General features: G+C 39.3%; 1 long non-coding RNA gene and 5 gene segments (V, D, J or C); 1 reads left to right on the forward strand and 5 right to left on the reverse strand.

Moving 5' to 3' along the window:
- Nucleotides 1-3,567: 3,567 nt before the first annotated feature.
- On the reverse strand, nt 3,568-4,602 carry LOC114146661 (T cell receptor alpha variable 18-like). The segment is given in 2 exon segments: nt 3,568-4,061; nt 4,189-4,602. Coding segments are annotated over 2 exon segments (582 nt in total).
- A 259-nt stretch (nt 4,603-4,861) lies between these two features.
- LOC114146668 (T cell receptor alpha variable 3-like) lies at nt 4,862-5,716 on the reverse strand. The segment is given in 2 exon segments: nt 4,862-5,479; nt 5,552-5,716. Coding segments are annotated over 2 exon segments (468 nt in total).
- Nucleotides 5,717-8,428: 2,712 nt separating this feature from the next.
- Nucleotides 8,429-9,088, reverse strand: LOC114146427 (T cell receptor alpha variable 18-like). The segment is given in 2 exon segments: nt 8,429-8,835; nt 8,963-9,088. Coding segments are annotated over 2 exon segments (450 nt in total).
- A 1,743-nt stretch (nt 9,089-10,831) lies between these two features.
- On the reverse strand, nt 10,832-12,502 carry LOC114146667 (T cell receptor alpha variable 18-like). The segment is given in 2 exon segments: nt 10,832-11,973; nt 12,101-12,502. Coding segments are annotated over 2 exon segments (552 nt in total).
- Nucleotides 12,503-12,971: 469 nt separating this feature from the next.
- Nucleotides 12,972-13,827, reverse strand: LOC114146670 (T cell receptor alpha variable 3-like). The segment is given in 2 exon segments: nt 12,972-13,589; nt 13,662-13,827. Coding segments are annotated over 2 exon segments (468 nt in total).
- Nucleotides 13,828-20,848: 7,021 nt separating this feature from the next.
- Nucleotides 20,849-21,713, forward strand: part of LOC114146686 (uncharacterized) — a 39,945-nt gene continuing 39,080 nt past the window's right edge. Inside the window, exon 1 of the long non-coding RNA XR_003595941.1 lies at nt 20,849-20,939. This is a non-coding gene — a long non-coding RNA (uncharacterized LOC114146686). The remainder of the gene's footprint in view (nt 20,940-21,713) is intronic.

The following is a 21,713-nucleotide window of genomic DNA, read 5'->3' on the forward strand; positions in this document are numbered from 1 at the left end:
AGAACAGTCAAAAGAAAATGTTATAATATCAGTAGAAAAACTATTATTGGTAGCATATGTTATCAACCAAGCATAAAACTGAGGAGATTAAAATAATAGTGAGAGAAGCTGAAAAGGTTTTGGGTTTAAAGAGGATCATGGAGAAGATAAAGGAAGATGGGAGACCAGGACCAGCAGGTGAAAATGGTTCATGTTAATATTACAATGGAAAGCAAGAAGTTTAATTACTAACAGACAGAAAGTTAAAGGTTATAATGATAGTCTTGAAGAACAACCAGAAATTATTTGTGTTCAGGAAAATGGTTAAAAAAACATTAGATTTTGTGATTAAAGGATATGATGGAGTAAGAAGAGATGGACAGGAGGACGTGGAATATCTATGAAGCAAGGGATAAAATATCAGGTTTTAGGGAAATAACTTGAATATATAGTTATTGAGATATGGGAACAAGAAGGCAAATTTAAAATAATAAATTTTTATAGTCCATGCAAAACATTATCAATTGAAATATTGGAGGAGTTAACTGAATATTTGGAAGGGAAAATAATTTGTTGTGGGGATTTTAATGCAAATAGTACATTATGGGGTAAAAGTAATGATAAAAATAGACAAGTTATAGAAGAATTAATGGAAATGAAAAATCTTCTATGTATTAATGATGGGAGGAAACAAGAATCAATATAAGAACAGGAATGGAATCAGTTATTGATTTAACAATTGTCTCAAATGTTTTAGCTGGTATTTGTGATGAAAATTCAACAATAGGTAATGATCATTATCCCATAACAATAAGAGTAGGATTAAATTTAAATAATAAGAATATAAAAGTCAATAAAACAACTGAATTTGAATAAGGGAGACTGGATTAAATTTAGATACTTGAGTCAAATAAACTTAGAGAAAGTAGATATGACAATGGATATAAATGATATAAATTTAGAAATTAGTAAAATAATTATGGAAGCAGCAGATAATTCTATAAAGAAAACAGGGTGTAGAAATGATAAGAAAATGGTGCCATGGTGGACAAATGAATGTAAAAAAGCAATAAAGTTAAGAAATAAAGCATTTAAAGTACTAAAAGGTAACCCAATTTATAAGAATTTAATTGATTATAAAAGAAAGCAAGCAATGGTAAGAAGAACTATTAAGAATGCTAAAAGAGAATATTGGAGGAATTTCTGTAGCACAATAGGGAAAGAAACCAAAATAGAAAAAATTTGGAAAATAATTAAAAGAATGAATGTAATAAAGAGAGAGTTTGAATATCCTATATTAAAAATGGATAATATAAATATAGTAAGAGATGAAGATAAAGTTGAAATATTGGCAAGAACATTTAGTAAAATTCACAGTTCAAATAAAATTAGTGAAGAAAAGGAAGAGAAAATACAAAACTTCAATATAAAGATTTATTAGAGAAACAAATAATTTTCTGAATGTTGAGTTTAAAAAGCCGAATTGAATTATGCACTTAGGAAGACAAAAAATACAGCAGCAGGTAAAAATTAAATTTATTATAGAATGATAAGACAACTCAGTGAAAAATGGTTTTAGAAAAGGGAGGAGTACTAATGATCCAACACTTTGTCTAGAGCATGAAATTATAAGAGCACAAATAAATAAAGTGTAGTGGCAACATTTTTTAATATAGGAAAAACATATGATATAATGTGGGTTGAAGGAATATTAATTAAATTATACACGTTGGACATTAAAGGGAAATTATTGAAACGGATTAAAGACTTTTTAACAAATAGGAAAATGCAAGTTAGAATTGAAGTCAGAAAAATGTAAAGTAGAAAATGGAAGCGAGTTTTATAAATCCGTTATTGTTCTCAATTATGATAAATTATATATATAAAGATATTGGAAAAGAAATGGGATGTTCACTTTTTGAGCTGTTTGGAAAAGAGGGAAAATGTAGATTTCATTGTAAATAAATTACAACAGGTTATTATTGAAATAGAGAAATGTGCGTTGCCATGGGGATTTAAGTTTTCAGTTGAAAAAACAAAAGTAATGATATTTAATCAGAAAAAATAAACAAGGAAATAAAATTAAAATTATGTAACCAAGAATTAGAGCAAGTAAAGTGTATAAAATCTTTAGGGCTATGGTTTGATGAAAAAATAAAATGGAACATAAATATTCAAAAAGTAATAAAATCTTAAATGTAATAAAATCTTAAATATTTTGAGATGCTTGGCTGGCAGTGACTGGGGAGCAGATAGAAAATCACTAAAACAGATTTACACAGGAACGATGAGATCTAACATAGACTTTGGTTGTATAGTTTATGGTTCAGCAGCTAAAACACATCTGGTTAAATTAGACAATATATCAGGCATTAAGATTATGGAGCATTGGGGGCGTGCTGTGGTGGCGCAGCGGGTTAGCACGCCCCACACCTTAGTCCTCGACGCGGACGTCGCAGGTTCGACTCCCAGTCCTGACGACCTGTGCCGCATGTCTTCATCCCTCTCCTCATCCTCCTTCCTGTCTGCCTACTGTACAAAAAATACGAGCCACTAGTGCCGCAAAAACTCTTCGGAGAAAAAAATGGAGAAAAAAAAAGATTATGGAGAATTTAAAACCACATCAACAGCAGAAATAGAAACTAGAATTAAATTATTGGTTAAATTTACAAGGAAATAAGTTTGATCATCCAACTTGGGAAACTTTAAATCCATGTTGGGAAAAAAAATAAAATTAAATAAGGAGTTTTGGATGGACAATTGAAAAGAAGCAGGAAATCCTGAAACATGCAGGGGTTTGTTCCTGGAGGACGAGTGTTGGGAGACACTGATCTACAGCGTCAGGATCAGGAAGCCGGTCTGCCGAACCTGAGACCGGTTCATTTTATTTCTAGTGTTTTCTGAGGAGAAACCAAAACACAGCTTACAAAAGAAAAGTCCCAGCTCTACTGTGGGACTAGATCCTGATGTGAGCATAAACTCGACTCATTTAAGACTTTAGGCTTTCAGACTCTTAGTCCGCTTGTTCTATTAATGGATTTCTACCAAATAAACTTCAAATTGTTTTCACAAATGTGTTTCTAGTAACAAATGTCATTTTCAAATCATCTAGTGGACTAGTGGAAATATTACAAACTACAACTAAAAAGCTCAGAGTGAACCATTTCCACCCAAGAGCTCCTTAATTAGTCACTTAATGCAAAAACATCAAAGATTTTCCAAGCTTCGTTCTTGAATTGGAGCCAATATAAACTAACTGAGCTCATAATCAGGAAGACGCTGGTTCAAATCCTTGCCTGAGCGAAGCTGTGGTCCCTGAGCATGACTCTTCACCGAGTGTTGCCGTGTATTAGATATAGATGTGGTGACCAGGACAGGTAAAGAGCGGCAGCCATGCTGCCTCTGACTGAAGCTGAAGAGTGACTGAATACTGCATGACATCATCACCAGATACGGTGCTTACCGTATAACACTAAGACACTATTATTATATATTTGGAGTTATACATCTGTCCAATAAGCTTCCAGTTTTTAAATACTCTCACTACTGAAGTATTTTTCAGAGGACATACTCTGTAGTAATTTGGCAGAAATACTTTTGCTTTTATTGGAGAGCTATTTAACCCAGTGGGTTTCCTAACTGGTTCCACTGGTTTCCTCTGACTTCTCCCACTTTGAACTGTTGGAGAGGAACCAGGTGAAGATGCTGCTGCCCTCTAGTGGCTGCTGTGGAGTACTGCAGGTTTTTGTATAAGGTTCTGGTGTTTCCTGTCACTGTGGGCTGCAGAGCGCAGTAGTACACAGCAGAGTCTGACAGACGGAGATCCTGGATCTTCAGGTTGAAGGATTTGTTGGATTTATTGAGGTTAGCATCAAATCTGTTGTTGTTGATCTCTGGAGCTTTGTCTTTTGTTGATGACATCTGCTTCAGCATGAACTTTGGGAAACTGTTTACTTCTTGCTTATACCAGAACAATGTGGGCGTCGTATAGGATGTTTCAAAGGTACATCTTAGAGTCAGTGATTCTCCTGCAGCAGCAACAACTTCTCCTTCTGTCTGCTTCACTGAGTCTCCTTTACACTCTGGGGAAGAACAGAACATGCAGAGGAAGAGATGGATCAATAAAGATGATTGATTAAAGGAGAACAATCAGCAGCTTTAAAGACTTCTACTCCATGTAGAGGAAACATGTTGATCTTTGTATCTTACCAGAGAAAAGAGCAGCCAGAATAATCCACAGCCAATGTTCCATCTGTCCACCAAGGTTTAAATCAGCAGGAGGAAGCAGCTGATGTTCAACATTCAGTCTGACTATTGTTCTCTTCATAGCCAGCAGCGGCTCCAGTGTGCATGCTGCCCTGAGGAAGCACCGCCTTTGTTGAACTCCGCCCTCACACACTAACACACACTCCCATTAATTTCTATAACTAATCTTGATATTTCCCCTGAGCCATTTAATTCCCACCTTATTCCCAACGCCTAACTCAAAAATTGTGTTTTTATTGAGTGGACATGGCAAAATGTCCTCACAGCTATAAATGTCCACACAATGTTAGTCGTTTGTCAAGATTAAGTCCTCATAATGATAGCTAAACCGGCACACACACACACACACACACACACACACACACACACACACACACACACACTTGAACACACACTTACGTGCTAAATTGGCAGATTATCCAATCCTTAACATTTTCTAACTTATTGCTGCTGAACATGATTTTTTCCCATTTTCTAACTTATCAGAACTATTAAGGGCAAAACGTCATACTAATTTGTTTAATTTTAGGTCAACTAGATTCTTACAAAGAGTGGATATGGATTTGTCTGTAACATCCCTCTGTGAGATGTGGAAGTGAAAAACCTACAGGAAGGCTAAGATGAATAAAAAGAACATTTTTATTAAACACAAGCCCATTTTACAGACCGGAGCACAATCTGGAGGAAACAAAGCCAGTCCAGAGTTTCCCAAAGATCTACAGTCTCTGCATCTCTTCATGGGGTCCAGGCAGCATCCTCAGCTCAGCATATGGCCTTCGTCATCATTTAAAAAGTGATCTGCTGCTTGTTCACAAACAGCCTCATGGTTTAAATGTTGGCTGTTTGTGGTTTAACAGGGAGTGAGGCCCTCTAGTGGCTGCTGGGGAGTACTGCAGGTTTTTGTACAGGGTTCTGGTGTTTCCTGTCACTGTGGGCCTCACAGCGCAGTAGTACACAGCAGAGTCTGTCACTGCAGCAGAGGAGATCAGCAGATCCATCTGGGTTTTATCAGCATTCATGTTGAAGGAGAAACCAGGAACCGGATCCTGGAGTTTCTCTCCTGTTCCTGAGTGGGAGATCAGGAAGTCTGGAGGTTTTCCAGGATATTGTCGATACCAGAAGATATAATCACCATAAACAGCAGCTTTAGAGTAACTGCAGGTCAGAGTAACAGAGCTGCCCTCTGAACTGAACTCCTCAGTCTTCGCTGCAGTGAGTTGTTGACAGTTTACACCTGAAGGAAGAAAAACTGATATAAGTGAAGAACAAGAAGGATCAGATTATTCTCTGAAAGACTCCAACCAACCTGATCCAGTGATCAGAACCAGCAGAGTGAATCCAGATGTGAGCAGAGACAGCATGTTGAGCAGAGTTAATGTTGGAGAGTTGAGCTGAGCTGAAGGAGGAAGTTTGAGTCTCTTTAGAGATCAGGGACAGATCAGCTCCTCCTCTTCCTCCTCTTCCTCCCGGCTAACAGACTCACAGCTTCAGCTGGTTTATAGCTCTCAGTGTCAAACTGTGATGCTGGTTTCTATAAAGTAAACTGTTAAAATGCTGGATGGCTGACAATCTCTTCCAACTAACGTCTGATAATCAAAGGTCTAAATCTGTTCCATATTGTTTCATTATTGAAATAAAACATTAAGACTATCGTTCACCAATAACAGGCCATTGAGACTGATTGAACTAGGCCAGACTGGTAGATATCATTAGGAAAATCCCAGCTCTGTGTTTCACTGGGATTAGGGCTGTTGTCAACGAATATTTTAGTAATCGAGTAATTTATCAATTATTCTTACGATTAATCGAGTAATCGGATAAAAAACATTATCAAATAAAATATTGGTAAATCTGGCATAACAAAAGTTTTACTATCAGACATCAACATCAGTCCAATTTTTCATTTTTAGTTTCTCTAACAGTTACTTTTCTGTAGTTTAGAAAACTAACCTGTAACAATAATATCTCACTTTCTAAGTTAACCTGTAGAAAAGTTATACAAGAATCTGAAATTATATCCAGTTTAATAATAAAGAGGCTCACAGATACGCTTATAAAAAATGTTTATACTCCAGCTTTTAGTTTCTGTATTCATCTTCAGTCAGTTTAATAGATGAACTCTCACTTTGCCCCATAACCTCACAAGCTTTGGGTTTGAGAAAATGGGAAATGTCGCCTGGAGTTTGGGGGACAGGCAAACGAACGTAAGATGGGAGGAAATAGACCAGGGAACGAACGTAAGAACTGGGGCAGCAATATGGGATTTTTACCCCACCTTCGTTCGTCACACTCAGAAACTCGTCTACAGCCATGAACCGCCATGACGCTCCGCCAGCTGTTTGTTCAGACCAGGATGATATGAAATTTATTGTGCGGTTCGTCTGTAAAGCTACACTTAAACTGTAACCATCAGCTACTCAGCCGCCCGCCGTGTTCAGTCTATCAGCTCACCTGTATTAATACCTGCAGCTCTGAACCAGCAGCTCCCGGAGGAGAAAGGCTGCCGTACTGCAGGCATGGCGCCAGTCATTTTAAAGATGCTTATTGGTTCCCAAAAACCATAAAAACCCGGACGTTATCACTAATCAATAAAATCCTCCCAGGCCGAACTTGAACATTGGACGTTATGCTGCCAATAACTGGAGGAGGAAGTCAGAGATCCGCGCAGCACAAATAATGTTCCGGCTGGAACACGGCACGCTAAATAATAAAACATAAATTAACGAAGATTCGAGGCAGGTAAATTTTCCTCGAGGAATTTTAATATTCGAGGTAGTGGAATAATTTGAGGAATCGTTTCAGCCCTAATTAGGATTTCATTAGGATTGATTCACTGATTCATAAACAGGTGCCTGCTTATCCTGCTGATCTCATTTATGTCCACAGCACTACATCACAGGTTAGCACAGCTAGCTTAGCTGCTGTTACCTTAAGAAAACGGGACATTTCAGAAAACCTTTAGGGCAGATTTTTGTGACTTAGTTTCAAGAAAGGGAAGAGAAAATACCCATAAGAGCTAAGCTGTTCATACTGGACTACTGGGTAATTAAGACTCACTGGAATGAATTTTACCAGTTCAGCCTCTGGTTAGCTTTAGCTGCACAGAGGCTTATCTCATTCTTTAGTCCAGCCAAAGACCTGGTTGGGTTATTTCCATCATTCTCCCAGTCCATTGGGACTCTTAACATCCTATCCTGGTTGTGCGGAGAGGTGACCATCATAGAAGAGGTAAGATGACTCGGTCTGCAAGCATTTTCCCATAATACAGTTAGAATGCCTTTATTGTCACTGTGCACAAGCAGACGCAGTTTGGGGCTGCAAAATACCTCTGCACATAAATCAACATGGACAATAGAAGAATGGGGGCCAGCAGAGGTGATGAGTTTATGGTTGGGGGTATTTATAGTCAGGAAGTGTGTGTGTTTGGTGTTTGTATGTTGAACATAAGTTTGTGTGTTGAACATAAGTCCGTGAAGCAGTCAGCTCTCCCAGCCATCGTCTGATGCATGGCAGAGAGTTTACCAGCGGCCTCTGTAGATCCTGGTAGATCTTCCGATGGAGGAGCGGATGGTGGCAGAGAGCATCTGGTTTACATCCAGCAGAGTTTGAGAAGAAACAGCCATCTAAGTTCCACTCACTTCCAATTGCCAAAGTAGTTTTAGATTGGGCCGATGCTGAAATTTCCATCAACCCTAAAGTCTCACTGGTTAAACTCAGTAGTGATTCCAGTCATCCAGATTAGTTTGGTCATTCCCACCGGACCGAACTGGAAAGTTCTCCAAGGTCGACACCATTTATCACCTCAGCAAGCAATCAGTTTGTTAGATGAATCAAAATTAATTCATCCATCAAGGAACATTGAGATTTAATGGCTTAAATCTTTCAATTACCTTTCAAACTACATGAAGTATAGAAACCTAAACAGGTAAGCCTGTTGTTGGACCCCCTTTACCCAAAGCTGAGCAAGCTGGTTGTTTGATTTAGTGGTAAGGAAATGAAATCATGGTATTTTTGTAACTATTATTTAGCAAAACATATGACGCTTATTTTGTGTTCATAATTGTTCATACTTGGGACAAAGTTCATTCATGGCATATTCAGTGTGTCAGCACATTAAGAACCGAAAATAGTATTTTATGTTTTTTGACAACCAAGTTTTTCTAAAGGAGTTATACAATTTGTTTTAGAAGCTATGCCTTATGGACCTCGACCCTGGTTTATGAGGCCCTCTAGTGGCTGTTGTGGAGAACTGCAGGTTTTTGTACAGGGTTCTGGTGTTTCCTGTCACTGTGGGCTGCAGAGCGCAGTAGTACACAGCAGAGTCTGACGGATGGAGATTGTGGATCTTCAGGTCAAACGCTGAGTTGTTGACCTTCGCATCGAATCTGTCTTTGCTGAACTCTGGAGCATTGTCTGGTAATTTCACATATTCTTTCAGCATGTACTTTGGGAAACTGTTTCCTTCTTGTTTGTACCAGAACAAGGCATCACTTCCACCACTGGGTTTAAAGGTACATCTCAGAGTCAGTGATTCTCCTGCAGCAGCAACAACTTCTCCTTCTGTCTGCTTCACTGAGTCTCCTTTACACTCTGGGGAAGAACAGAACATGCAGAGGAAGAGATGGATCAATAAAGATGATTGATTAAAGGAGAACAATCAGCAGCTTTAAAGACTTCTACTCCATGTAGAGGAAACATGTTGATCTTTGTATCTTACCAGAGAAAAGAGCAGCCAGAATAATCCACAGCCAATGTTCCATCTGTCCACCAAGGTTTAAATCAGCAGGAGGAAGCAGCTGATGTTCAACATTCAGTCTGACTATTGTTCTCTTCACAGCACCACTTCTTATTGACACAATGCTGGAACACAGAGCACAAGGAGAGCGCCGCCTACTGGAGCATGGCGCCCCCTGGTGGCTGCTGTGGAGTACTGCAGGTTTTTGTACAGGGTTCTGGTGTTTCCTGTCACTGTGGGCCTCACAGCGCAGTAGTACACAGCAGAGTCTGTCACTGCAGCAGAGGAGATCTTCATGGACATTTCTTCTTTGCTTCCTTTAAATGTCATCCTGTCCAGATGTTCTGATCCACCTGAAGGTGAGTGAGACCTCAGGAACTCTGGAGGTTCTCCTGGATTTTGTCGATACCAGAATAAGAAATAAGCAGAATCTTTGGTGTAACTACAGGTCAGAGTAACAGAGCTGCCCTCTGAACTGAACTCCTCAGTCTTCGCTGCAGTGAGTTGTTGACAGTTTACACCTGAAGGAAGAAAAACTGATATAAGTGAAGAACAAGAAGGATCAGATTATTCTCTGAAAGACTCCAACCAACCTGATCCAGTGATCAGAACCAGCAGAGTGAATCCAGATGTGAGCAGAGACAGCATGTTGAGCAGAGTTAATGTTGGAGAGTTGAGCTGAGCTGAAGGAGGAAGTTTGAGTCTCTGTAGAGATCAGGGACAGATCAGCTCCTCCTCTTCCTCCTCTTCTTCTTCCTCCTGTTGTGCATCAAGAAGTTGAAAAGTCTTCAGACCAACATGTAGGACTGATCCTGTCGAACACCATAGCTACCCCTGGAAGCCGCATCATGACCACATTCAAGTTTGGATTGTGATCAAACTGTCTCTGTTTTAGGAAACAGTTTGATCAGGACTACATGGTGGGAGCAGACAGAAGTCACTGTTACAAGATACGCTGCTGCTGGCGCTCTGACTAAAACCAGGAACATGGAGCGCATCGGGATCATTGGTAAGTTTAACTGATCCAGGTTCAGTTCTGTGGTTGTTTCTAAATACAAACTGAATGACTTCTCATACCTTCTTCTCCATATGGAAACATCTCAGGTCAGTTTACACCATTTTACAGAAACAGACCGACTGGAAGCATCTCAGCCGTCTTATGATGAGAACTGAGTTCTTCAGAGGAACGGCTCAGGTTGAGCAACTTGACGCCACGTCTGCTGAATCCATCGTTATGTTTGGTTTCTTTCTAAATTTGCTCTGTTCTGATGAATTGTCTAAGTCTCTTGTTGTGATGGGGATTTTCAGTGTTTCTCTTGTGATTGTTGGAGAGAAAAACCATCGAAGCAGAGCAGCGACCGAGGCCTTCTCGTGCAGCCATTCTCAATCATAGAGCCACGGCCAACAGCGCCACCTAGAGGGAATCAGAGAAATTCGCAGGATTTTACCTTTTTTTGCTGCGGTTTGGTAAAGTTTCCAGAAACTAGAGATACTGCTGCTGTGACTCTTGTGTGTAACAGATGGAGGGCAGCTTCTGGTTCTTGTAGTTGAAGCAATTTCAAATTAATTTGCAGATTATATGGCTATGTTTTTATTAGCATTTTAAATAATTTTGTACAATACTTAATTTTAAAATGATTTCTTTTACTGTATTTATTTTTGTGCACATAATTTAATTTAACCAATATTCACATCTTCTCCAGGTTTTTAGAGTCTTACGCCATAGTAGACATAAAAAGGAGTTCATTTCCACCAAAAATCTCAGAACGTTTCTAGAAAAAAATATGTTAATGTGAAAGTCAAACATTTTCATAAATTTTTGTAAATTTCAGAAACTTTGGACATTTTCTGAGTTTCAAAAGTCAAAACGTTTTGTCTTCAAACTCAGAAATTGTCATGGTTTGAAGTTGTAGTGGTGAGGATGGAAGCAGAGGACCCAAGTTGTTGAATAATGTTGATGGTTTTAATGAAGAAAAACACAATCCAGGCAGCACAGGTGAGCAGAAGGCTTGGAGCTCAGGACTGGTAGCAAGAGCAGTAACACATCTAGAGACGATGACATTAGCGGACAGTAAAGACGAGGAAAGAAGACAGCTGGGATCAATGAGGGGTAGACGAGACAACACAGAGACTCAACTGACACAGAAACCTCAATTAACACACAGAACAACCAAATCCTCACAGAAATGTGTTTTTTCTATAACTTCTCTGAGAATAATCTCAAAATGTGAGAATTCTTTGGCAGAAATATTTTCTTCCTTTTTTAATCTTTCAGCTTCTATACACCGCGGTATCAGAGGCCAAACATGAGCCTTTAATTTTACTCTTGGTGCAGTTTGATCCGTTCCACGGCCTGTTCAGAAAGTTGTTTTATGAGAAGATGATAAATAAATTTATTATGAGTATCACCTTAAGAGGCAATTATATTTAATATTCTTGCTTGGAAAACCATACTTGAATTTGATTTTTACATTGAACAAAAGTCAAGTCGGTTGGTAAAACAATAGATAGTAAATATATAAACGGGCCCAGAGGTCAAAACGGTGAAGAACTCCTCCTCTAGTGGCCGCCTAGTGGCTGTTGTGTAGAGCTGCAGGTTTTAGTGTTTAACAGAGAGTGAGGCCCTCTAGTGGCTGCTGTGGAGTACTGCAGGTTTTTGTACAGGGTTCTGGTGTTTCCTGTCACTGTGGGCTGCAGAGCGCAGTAGTACACAGCAGAGTCTGACAGACGGAGATCCTGGATCTTCAGGTTGAATGATTTGTTGGATTTATTGAGGTCAGCATCAAATCTGTTGTTGTTGATCTCTGGAGCTTTGTCTTTTGTTGATGACATCTGCTTCAGCATGAACTTTGGGAAACTGTTTTCTTCATGTTTATACCAGAACAAGGCATCACTTTCACCACTGGGTTTAAAGGTACATCTCAGAGTCAGTGATTCTCCTGCAGCAGCAACAACTTCTCCTTCTGTCTGCTTCACTGAGTCTCCTTTACACTCTGGGGAAGAACAGAACATGCAGAGGAAGAGATGGATCAATAAAGATGATTGATTAAAGGAGAACAATCAGCAGCTTTAAAGACTTCTACTCCATGTAGAGGAAACATGTTGATCTTTGTATCTTACCAGAGAAAAGAGCAGCCAGAATAATCCACAGCCAATGTTCCATCTGTCCACCAAGGTTTAAATCAGCAGGAGGAAGCAGCTGATGTTCAACATTCAGTCTGACTATTGTTCTCTTCATAGCCAGCAGCGGCTCCAGTGTGCATGCTGCCCTGAGGAAGCACCGCCTTTGTTGAACTCCGCCCTCACACACTAACACACACTCCCATTAATTTCTATAACTAATCTTGATATTTCCCCTGAGCCATTTAATTCCCACCTTATTCTCAACGCCTAACTCAAAAATTGTGTTTATATTGAGTGGACATGGCAAAATGTCCTCACAGCTATAAATGTCCACACAATGTTAGTCGTTTGTCAAGATTAAGTCCTCATAATGATAGCTAAACCGGCACACACACACACACACACACACACACACACACATAATTTGTTTCTCTGTCTCTGCAGAGGCTTTACATTAATTTCCAGCCCACCTCTAAATTAACTCAGAAACATCACTTCCTGTGGACTGGACTTACATCCCGACTAGTCGGTCCCCACAACATAGTATGTTAGTGAAATGGTCCTTATTGAGCATCAAATACAAGACCACACACACACACACACACACACACACACACACACACACACACACACACTTGAACACACACTTACGTGCTAAATTGGCAGATTATCCAATCCTTAACATTTTCTAACTTATTGTGGCTGAACATGATTTTTTCCCATTTTCTAACTTATCAGAACTATTAAGGGCAAAACGTCATACTAATTTGTTTAATTTTAGGTCAACTAGATTCTTACAAAGAGTGGATATGGATTTGTCTGTAACATCCCTCTGTGAGATGTGGAAGTGAAAAACCTACAGGAAGGCTAAGATGAATAAAAAGAACATTTTTATTAAACACAAGCCCATTTTACAGACCGGAGCACAATCTGGAGGAAACAAAGCCAGTCCAGAGTTTCCCAAAGATCTACAGTCTCTGCATCTCTTCATGGGGTCCAGGCAGCATCCTCAGCTCAGCATATGGCCTTCGTCATCATTTAAAAAGTGATCTGCTGCTTGTTCACAAACAGCCTCATGGTTTAAATGTTGGCTGTTTGTGGTTTAACAGGGAGTGAGGCCCTCTAGTGGCTGCTGGGGAGTACTGCAGGTTTTTGTACAGGGTTCTGGTGTTTCCTGTCACTGTGGGCCTCACAGCGCAGTAGTACACAGCAGAGTCTGTCACTGCAGCAGAGGAGATCAGCAGATCCATCTGGGTTTTATCAGCATTCATGTTGAAGGAGAAACCAGGAACCGGATCCTGGAGTTTCTCTCCTGTTCCTGAGTGGGAGATCAGGAAGTCTGGAGGTTTTCCAGGATATTGTCGATACCAGAAGATATAATCATCATAAACAGCAGCTTTAGAGTAACTGCAGGTCAGAGTAACAGAGCTGCCCTCTGAACTGAACTCCTCAGTCTTCGCTGCAGTGAGTTGTTGACAGTTTACACCTGAAGGAAGAAAAACTGATATAAGTGAAGAACAAGAAGGATCAGATTATTCTCTGAAAGACTCCAACCAACCTGATCCAGTGATCAGAACCAGCAGAGTGAATCCAGATGTGAGCAGAGACAGCATGTTGAGCAGAGTTAATGTTGGAGAGTTGAGCTGAGCTGAAGGAGGAAGTTTGAGTCTCTTTAGAGATCAGGGACAGATCAGCTCCTCCTCTTCCTCCTCTTCCTCCTCTTCCTCTCACCTTCAGCTACTTTCTGATAGAAATATAAAAAGATTTACGGACATTCAGAACAATAAATTACATAAAATCCTAAATAAACCTACTCAGCCCTGTGGTCGGACGCTGACGCTGTCCATTGTGTTTTTGTATTAAAAGATGGTAAGTTGACAGGAAATGTAAAAATGTTACTGGATAATTATATGTTACAGAAAGACTTCGCCAGTGAAGCACTATTTAAATCCCCAGCTAGTCTTAAAACTAACAAATCAAAAAATACAATTAATATGAATATCAATTATTAGCACTTCTGTTTAATCCAAATGAAGTCAGCGGCTCCATCAGGCCCCCAGGGCTTCAGGGGCCATAAATGCTGATATTTTAACACAAATCACAGATACATAAATGTAACATTTATTTATTGAGATGATCAATGCTGCTGAATTTGATTTAATTTTTCAGCATACATAAATTAAAAAGATTTTAAATTGTTTAACATCTAAGTTTAAGATTTTAAGGAACTGGCAAGTTTAAATTGTGAAAGTTCAAAGAACAATATTTATAGTTTAACTGTTTTGTTACCATAGCAACAATCTGATGCTGTGCATTTAATCTTTGAGTTTGAGCTGTTTGTTCACCAATACAAATTAATAAACTGTAATTATAATTGATTGATTTCAGGTTGGCCAGTTAATCTACTCTCTCTCTCCCAGATCAAATAAACCCAGAAGCTGTTAGAGGTGCTGATGTTTTAGCAGCAAGAGGGGCCCCTAGGTCAGATTCTGCCCCAGGCCTCATTCAGCCTTGGACCGGCCCTGCAGGATGAGTTCAATCCGCTACACTGAGATGAGCAACAAACGACAGATTTAATTAAATGCTCCTAATGTGGCTTTATTTGCTCTTCAACTTCGTGTCTGTCGAGTTTTTAATAAGAGCCACAGAAACTGATTTGGTTTCTCAATTTTGTGGGACGAGTTTCTCAGATCTCCACGAGGCCACGCATATTAACTAAGTGGACAAAGCTTTTGATCTGGTTTGATGCTTCGTGTAACCGAAGCATCAAAAATAATACTAAAATAATAATAATATAAAACCAACGTGATGCATGACTACCAGCAGAGCGTGAAAGGTCCTCACCGGGCTGAACATGCATGATGAGGTTAGCGCTGCTTCGTTAACCACTAATGCTCCGACCAACCGATAACACAGACATGAACTTTACAGGGAAGACATCGGCTGTTATGCTGAGAAACGCAAGCCTGCCGAGAATTGCATGCCCTGTCACGGGGAAACGCATCGCTCTAACCTCTACATATTGATGAGAAAACAAACTGAAATATGACAGAAGACGAAACTTTTAAAGATATTCGTAACATTATCACGTTTCTTAACAATGTATCAATCAATCAATCAAATTTTATTTGTATAGCACATTTCAGCAGCAAGACATTTCAAAGTGCTTTACATCATATCAAACACAGAAACACAATGTAACATAGAATCAATAATCAAAACAAAGCATTAAGTCAAGTTCCATCCATAAATTTGTAATTGATTACATTTCAAATATAATTTTGTCACGGAATTTAAGCGCCTGTTCTCGCAGGACTCCGTCGTCCTTTTTTGCAACGGGTATTCGTCGGGCCCCGTCTCCCTGAACAGGAAGGCACCAGGCTCCGTCCAGCTAACCACGGAATTTTGCGCGAGGACTCCGCCGTCCTCCACGGATTTCGTGCAATATTTTTACCTGTTAGAGTCTAGAATTGACAGGGTTTTCTGTGCGCGCAGTGACCCTCAGTCACTCGCCATTTTTAAATTTGTAATTGATTACGTTTCAAATACAATTCTAAACAGGTGGGTTTTTAGTTGAGATTTAAAGGAAGTCAGTGTTTCAGCTGTTTTACAGTTTTCTGGAAGTTTGTTCCAAATTTGTGGTGCATAGATGCTGAAAGCTGCTTCTCCTCGTTTGGTTCTGGTTCTGGGGATGCAGAGCAGAACCAGAACCAGAACCTGAGAGGTCTGGAAGGTTGATACAATAAAAGCAGCAATAATCAAAACAAAGCATTAAGTCAAGTTCCATCCATAAATTTGTAATTGATTACATTTCAAATACAATTCTAAACAGGTGGGTTTTTAGTTGAGATTTAAAAGAAGTCAGTGTTTCAGCTGTTTTACAGTTTTCTGGAAGTTTGTTCCAATGTAAGCCCTAAAACGGTGGGTTGTATTTCGCAGATTGATTGAAATAAAAACGTTTTTTATAACTTTATTGAGACACATGAGTCGAACATTTTACAGTCAGTGTCTGATGAAAATGTTTTCCCCTAATCGTTTGAAATTCCCTGCTTTTTCTAATAACACCATAATAGCTTAAAGCATTACAAAACAGAGGCAAATTATTGTAGAACATTTTATATCATCCTTAACTGTCTAGTCTATTAATGTAGGAGGGATGCATTTTAATTTCTGACTGTGACAATCCCCTCCTATCCAGTAGGTGTCTCTAGTTCACTATTTGTTTTCTTTGTTCTTTTCAGGAAGCAGGTAGATGGGCTGTTAATTGAACGCACCGGGTGGCTGAAAAATACTGACATCCTGTCAGTCACAGGTTCTGCTTGATTGGCCTCCGGATCAGACCGGGACAAGCAGCATTGGTCCACACTTCTCTCGGACTAGATGAGCAGTTCTCCCAGCGCATATTTTTGATTAAACAAATTATTGTGTCTATGGATCCGCTCGTCTGTCTCCCATTTTTGTCATCGCCTATGAGTGGGGCATGACACTGACCCTGCCAATATTTGTATTCTTGTCTTTTGTCCTGTTGATATGAAACTTATAGCAGTAGCTCATTATGTAGAAAAAGGCAAATAACTCTTAACTCTTCATTTCTTCAAGTTAGCAGGGGATGCATTTTTTGGCATAGCAAATTATTAGCTTGTCAATATCTGCATACCCTCTGTATTTTCCCCTAATATTATTCTATTGATATAAAACTTACAATAGCAGCTCAGATAACAAATGTGACTGTGTAGAAAAGGTTATTTCACTTTCACCTCTTTATTTCTTCAAGCTAGGAGGGGGATGCATTTTTTGGCAATATGGATTTTGGCCCTGCCAATATTTTCAAGCCCTAACTATTTCCCCCAAATATTATCCTATTGGTATGAAACAATACCAGTAGCCCAGAAAACAGGTTTGATTATGTAGAAAAGTGAAACCTTTCCTAACTTTCTATTTGGCTGAGTTAGCAGAGGATGCATATTTTGGCACAGCAAATTATGAGCTGCTGATATCTGCATGCCCTGTTTTTCAGCTCAAAAGTGTCGTACAGATATGAAAGTGACCCTAGTAGCTCAGAGGATGTGTGTCATTGTCTAGGACATTTCATATAGCACATCACTATCCAAAATCTTCAAATTGCAGGACATGCATCTTCTGGCAAGGGACATTTGGAGGCCCTGGTGACCTTCACCTGTCAATGGACTGTTTGATTTTATGTATTCATTATGTCACAACAAAGGGTAAGACAATGAAAATGATCAAAAAACCCACTTTACTCAAATCTAACTCTTAAGTCATCAATCTGTGTTAGCTGGGGTTTCTTGACACAATGATGGTGGAACCACTTATTGCTGTCTTACCCTTTGTTGTGACATAATGAATTCATAAGATCAAATAAAAACAGGGCATGCAAATATTGGCAACTCATAATTTGCTGTGCCAAAATATGCTTCCCCTGCTAACTCAGCCAAATAGAGTTAGGAAGAATTTCACTTTTCTACATAATCAAACTTGTTCTCTGAGCTGTTGGCAATGTTTCATACCAATAATAGGGCATGCATATATCAGCAGGCTCAAAATCCATATTGCCAAAAAATGCATCCCCCTCCTAGCTTGAAGAAATAGAGTTAAAAGTGAAATGACATTTTCTACATAATTACACTTATCCTCTGAGCTACTGTTATGAGTTTCACATCAATAGGATAATATTCGGGGAAAATAGAGAGGGCATGCAAATATTGGCAAGCTAATAATTTGCTTTGCCAAAAAATGCATCCCCTCCAAACGTGAAGAAATAAACAGTTATAAAAAACTTTTTATACGTAATCACATTTGTTCTCTGAGCTGCTGGTGTAAGTTTTATATCAATAGAATAATATTAAGGAAAAATACAGAGGGCATGCAGATATTGACAGCTAATAATAGGCTTTGCCGAAAAATGCATCCCCCTGCTAACATGGAGAAATAAAGAGTTAAGAGGGATTTTACCTTTTCTACATGATCAGAGTAATTATATAAACTGCTGGTATGAGTTTTATACCAATAGGATAATATTTGAGGAAAATAGAGAGGGCATGCAAATATTGACAGGCTAATAATAGGCTTTGACAAAAAATGCATCAACCTGCTAACATGGACAAATAAAGAGTTAAGAGTGAAATTACTTTTTCTACACAATCATACTTGTTCTTTGAACTGCTGATATAAGTTTTATATCAATAGAATAATATTTGGGGACAATAGGTAGGGTATGCATATATTGGCAAGCTAATAATTTGCTATGCCAAAAAATGCATCCCCTGCTAACTTGAAGAAATGAAGAGGTAAGAGGGATTTGCCTTTTTCTACATAATGAGCTACTGCTATAAGTTTCATATCAACAGGACAAAAGACAAGGATGCAAATATTGGCAGGGTCAGAAATTAAAATGCATCCCCCTACTTTAATAGACCAGACAGTTAAGGATGATATAAAATGTTCTACATAATTTGCCTCTGTTTTGTAATGCTTTAAGCTATCATGGTGTTATTAGAAAAAGCAGGGAATTTCAAACCATTAGGGGAAAACATTTTCATCAGACACTGACTGTAAAATGTTCGACTCATGTGTCTCAATAAAGCTATAAAAACCGTATTTATTTCAATTAATCTGCAAAATAAAATCCTCCGTTTTAGGGCTTACATTGTTAAGAAACGTGATAATGTTACGAATATCTTTAAAAATTTCCTTTTCGGTCATATTTCAGTCTGTTTTCTCATCACTGTGTGAGATTTTAGAGCGCTGCGCGTCCCTGCGAGAGGTCATGCAATTCTCGGCAGGCTTGCGTTTCTTGGCATAAAACCTGTTTATTGAAATCTAAACGACCCATTTAATCCTTTATTTACAAAAATAAATCATTCTCACCGTTCCTCAACGCGTCTCTGAAACATGATTACAAGTTATCCCTGCGGTTCACATAGAGCTGCACAACCACAGCTAACGCAGTGAGGTTTAAACTCTTACCTTGATTTCTCCAAAGAAACATAATTCTTCACAGGAAGTTGATGTAAATATCAATACAGGTGAGCCTGTGTCCAGTTTGAGTGAAAGGAGGCGCGCAATCCGCGCCAGGTAAACTTAAGAGATAAAGCAGCGGCAGAGAAGAGGTGCCAGCTGGGTAATTGGTCCACTCTCCCGGCTTTAAATGCATAAGCTATAAATCTATCTTTTAGAAATAAATCTGCTCCGCCAGTAAAACGCTCAGAGCAACAGAAATGCTTGCAATCTGGCTTTAAGATAAAAATAAAAAGTAAAACATTACTCGGTTTTTCCCAATTATTCTATTTTATAAAAAGGCAATGCTTAGCCTGGCTGGGGGCTAGTAAAGCATGGTGGGCTGCCAGGCTTATAATACACTGGGGGAAGCCTTGGTTTAATTTAGATAACATACCACAGTTTGTTGATAAACTACAAACTTTTCTGATTATGACTCTGTAGTGCTGTATGTGTCAGATCTCTGTGTTAAAGAACATTTTCTTCTGTTTGATGTTTTGAACTTGATACGTTTATGAAAACTTCGGCTTAGTTTAAATTCCCAAATTATCATTTCAGTTTTTTCTGATGATGATCTGCATTGTGAATGTTGTTCCTTGAAGGAAATGGATGGAGAGCAGAGAATCTTCTGCATCCCAGAGAATGAGTAAGTTTTAGAGTCCAAAGTTTTAGTTGACAAGGTGACATTGAAAAGTTCCCAAATCAACCAGTTAGTCTGACGTTCATCAGCTGCAGCTGATCTGGGAAACGATCCCAGTTCATAAACCTGACCAGATGCAGAGGTCACCAAGGTCAGCGAAGCCAAGCAGAAAATGGGAACATTTGGAGCTTTGGATCAATCAGTAGATCTGAGTTGTGTTAATAGCTTGTATTATACTGATCAGAATTTTTTTCTTTTTTTAAAAGACTGCGACTGCAGCCTTTATTATTATTATTCTGTTAAATTAATTTTCTATTTGGAGGCCTAAACATATGAAAACTCCCTGAATTTTGTCTGTCATGTGTGAAAATTACATATTTCTACAAAAGTGACAACAGGAACAGCTGAACAGCGCCCCCTGGCAGCATTCAGATATTGACCTTTTATTGGACACCTAAGAAGTTTGGTTCTGTTGTACAACATTTGAAGACGTACAGAAAACTCTTGCAGAAATGATCTACATGAAACAGGCAGGAAGTTGGCCAAATTGGATTGAAGTTACAATTTTTACCCCGTTTTAGCAGTTTATGGCCTCCATATTTGATCAATCAGGTAAATGATGGTAACAGGGTGGCAATGCCGGAGCTTCCTTGGTTAGAACATGGCCGTAAAAGCACTGAGCTGCAAGGATCCAGGCTGATAAATGTCTTCAGTCAGTAACAGCAGCTGATTTACAGGAACAGAGGCTAGGAGAGGATCAGACTCTTTGGAGCTTTTCAGAATAAAAGTCCTTCAATTTCTTTAAACAAAAACTTTCACAGATGTTTGTTATAAAGCAGCAGTAAAGAAACATTCACAGACTGTTGGATCATTGTATCAATTATCAGTGGAGTTAAAACGACTAAATGTATGGAAGTTTATCTCTGACACACCAGTGGGTTTCCTAACTGGTCATCCTAATCGGTTCCACTGGTTCCCACTGATTTCTCCCACTTCGAACTGTTGGAGAGGAACCAGGTGAAGATGCTGCTGCTTCAGGTTAGTTTGGTTCCAGCAGCTGCACCTCATGTTAATGCAGTCTGAATTATGGGGCCCTCTAGTGGCTGCTGTGGAGTACTGCAGGTTTTAGTGGTTTAACAGGGAGTGAGGCCCTCTAGTGGCTGCTGTGGAGAACTGCAGGTTTTTGTGCAGGGTTCTGGTGTTTCCTGTCACTGTGGGCTGCAGAGCGCAGTAGTACACAGCAGAGTCTGACAGACGGAGATCCTGGATCTTCAGGTTGAAGGATTTGTTGGTTTTATTGAGGTTAGCATCAAATCTACTGCTGTCGAAATCTAGAGCTTTATATGTTGTCAATGTTTGTTGCTTCAGTATGTACTGTGGAAAACTGTTTTCCTCCAGCTTGTACCAAATCAATGTAGGCGTCACAGAGATTGTCTCATAGGTACATCTCAGAGTCAGTGATTCTCCTGCAGTAGCAACAACTTCTCCTTCTGTCTGCTTCACTGAGTCTCCTTTACACTCTGGGGAAGAACAGAACATGCAGAGGAAGAGATGGATCAATAAAGATGATTGATTAAAGGAGAACAATCAGCAGCTTTAAAGACTTCTACTCCATGTAGAGGAAACATGTTGATCTTTGTATCTTACCAGAGAAAAGAGCAGCCAGAATAATCCACAGCCAATGTTCCATCTGTCCACCAAGGTTTAAATCAGCAGGAGGAAGCAGCTGATGTTCAACATTCAGTCTGACTATTGTTCTCTTCACAGCACCACTTCTTATTGACACAATGCTGGAACACAGAGCACAAGGAGAGCGCCGCCTACTGGAGCATGGCGCCCCCTGGTGCTCTAAAGCACAGGTGTCAAACTCCAGTCCTCCAGTCCTGCAGATTTTAGATGCGCCACAATTACAAAACACTGGAATGAAACGTCTTAATGACCTCCTCCTTGTGT

Source organism: Xiphophorus couchianus, chromosome 6, assembly GCF_001444195.1.
Source record: "Xiphophorus couchianus chromosome 6, X_couchianus-1.0, whole genome shotgun sequence".
NCBI classification, from domain to species: Eukaryota; Metazoa; Chordata; class Actinopteri; order Cyprinodontiformes; family Poeciliidae; genus Xiphophorus; species Xiphophorus couchianus.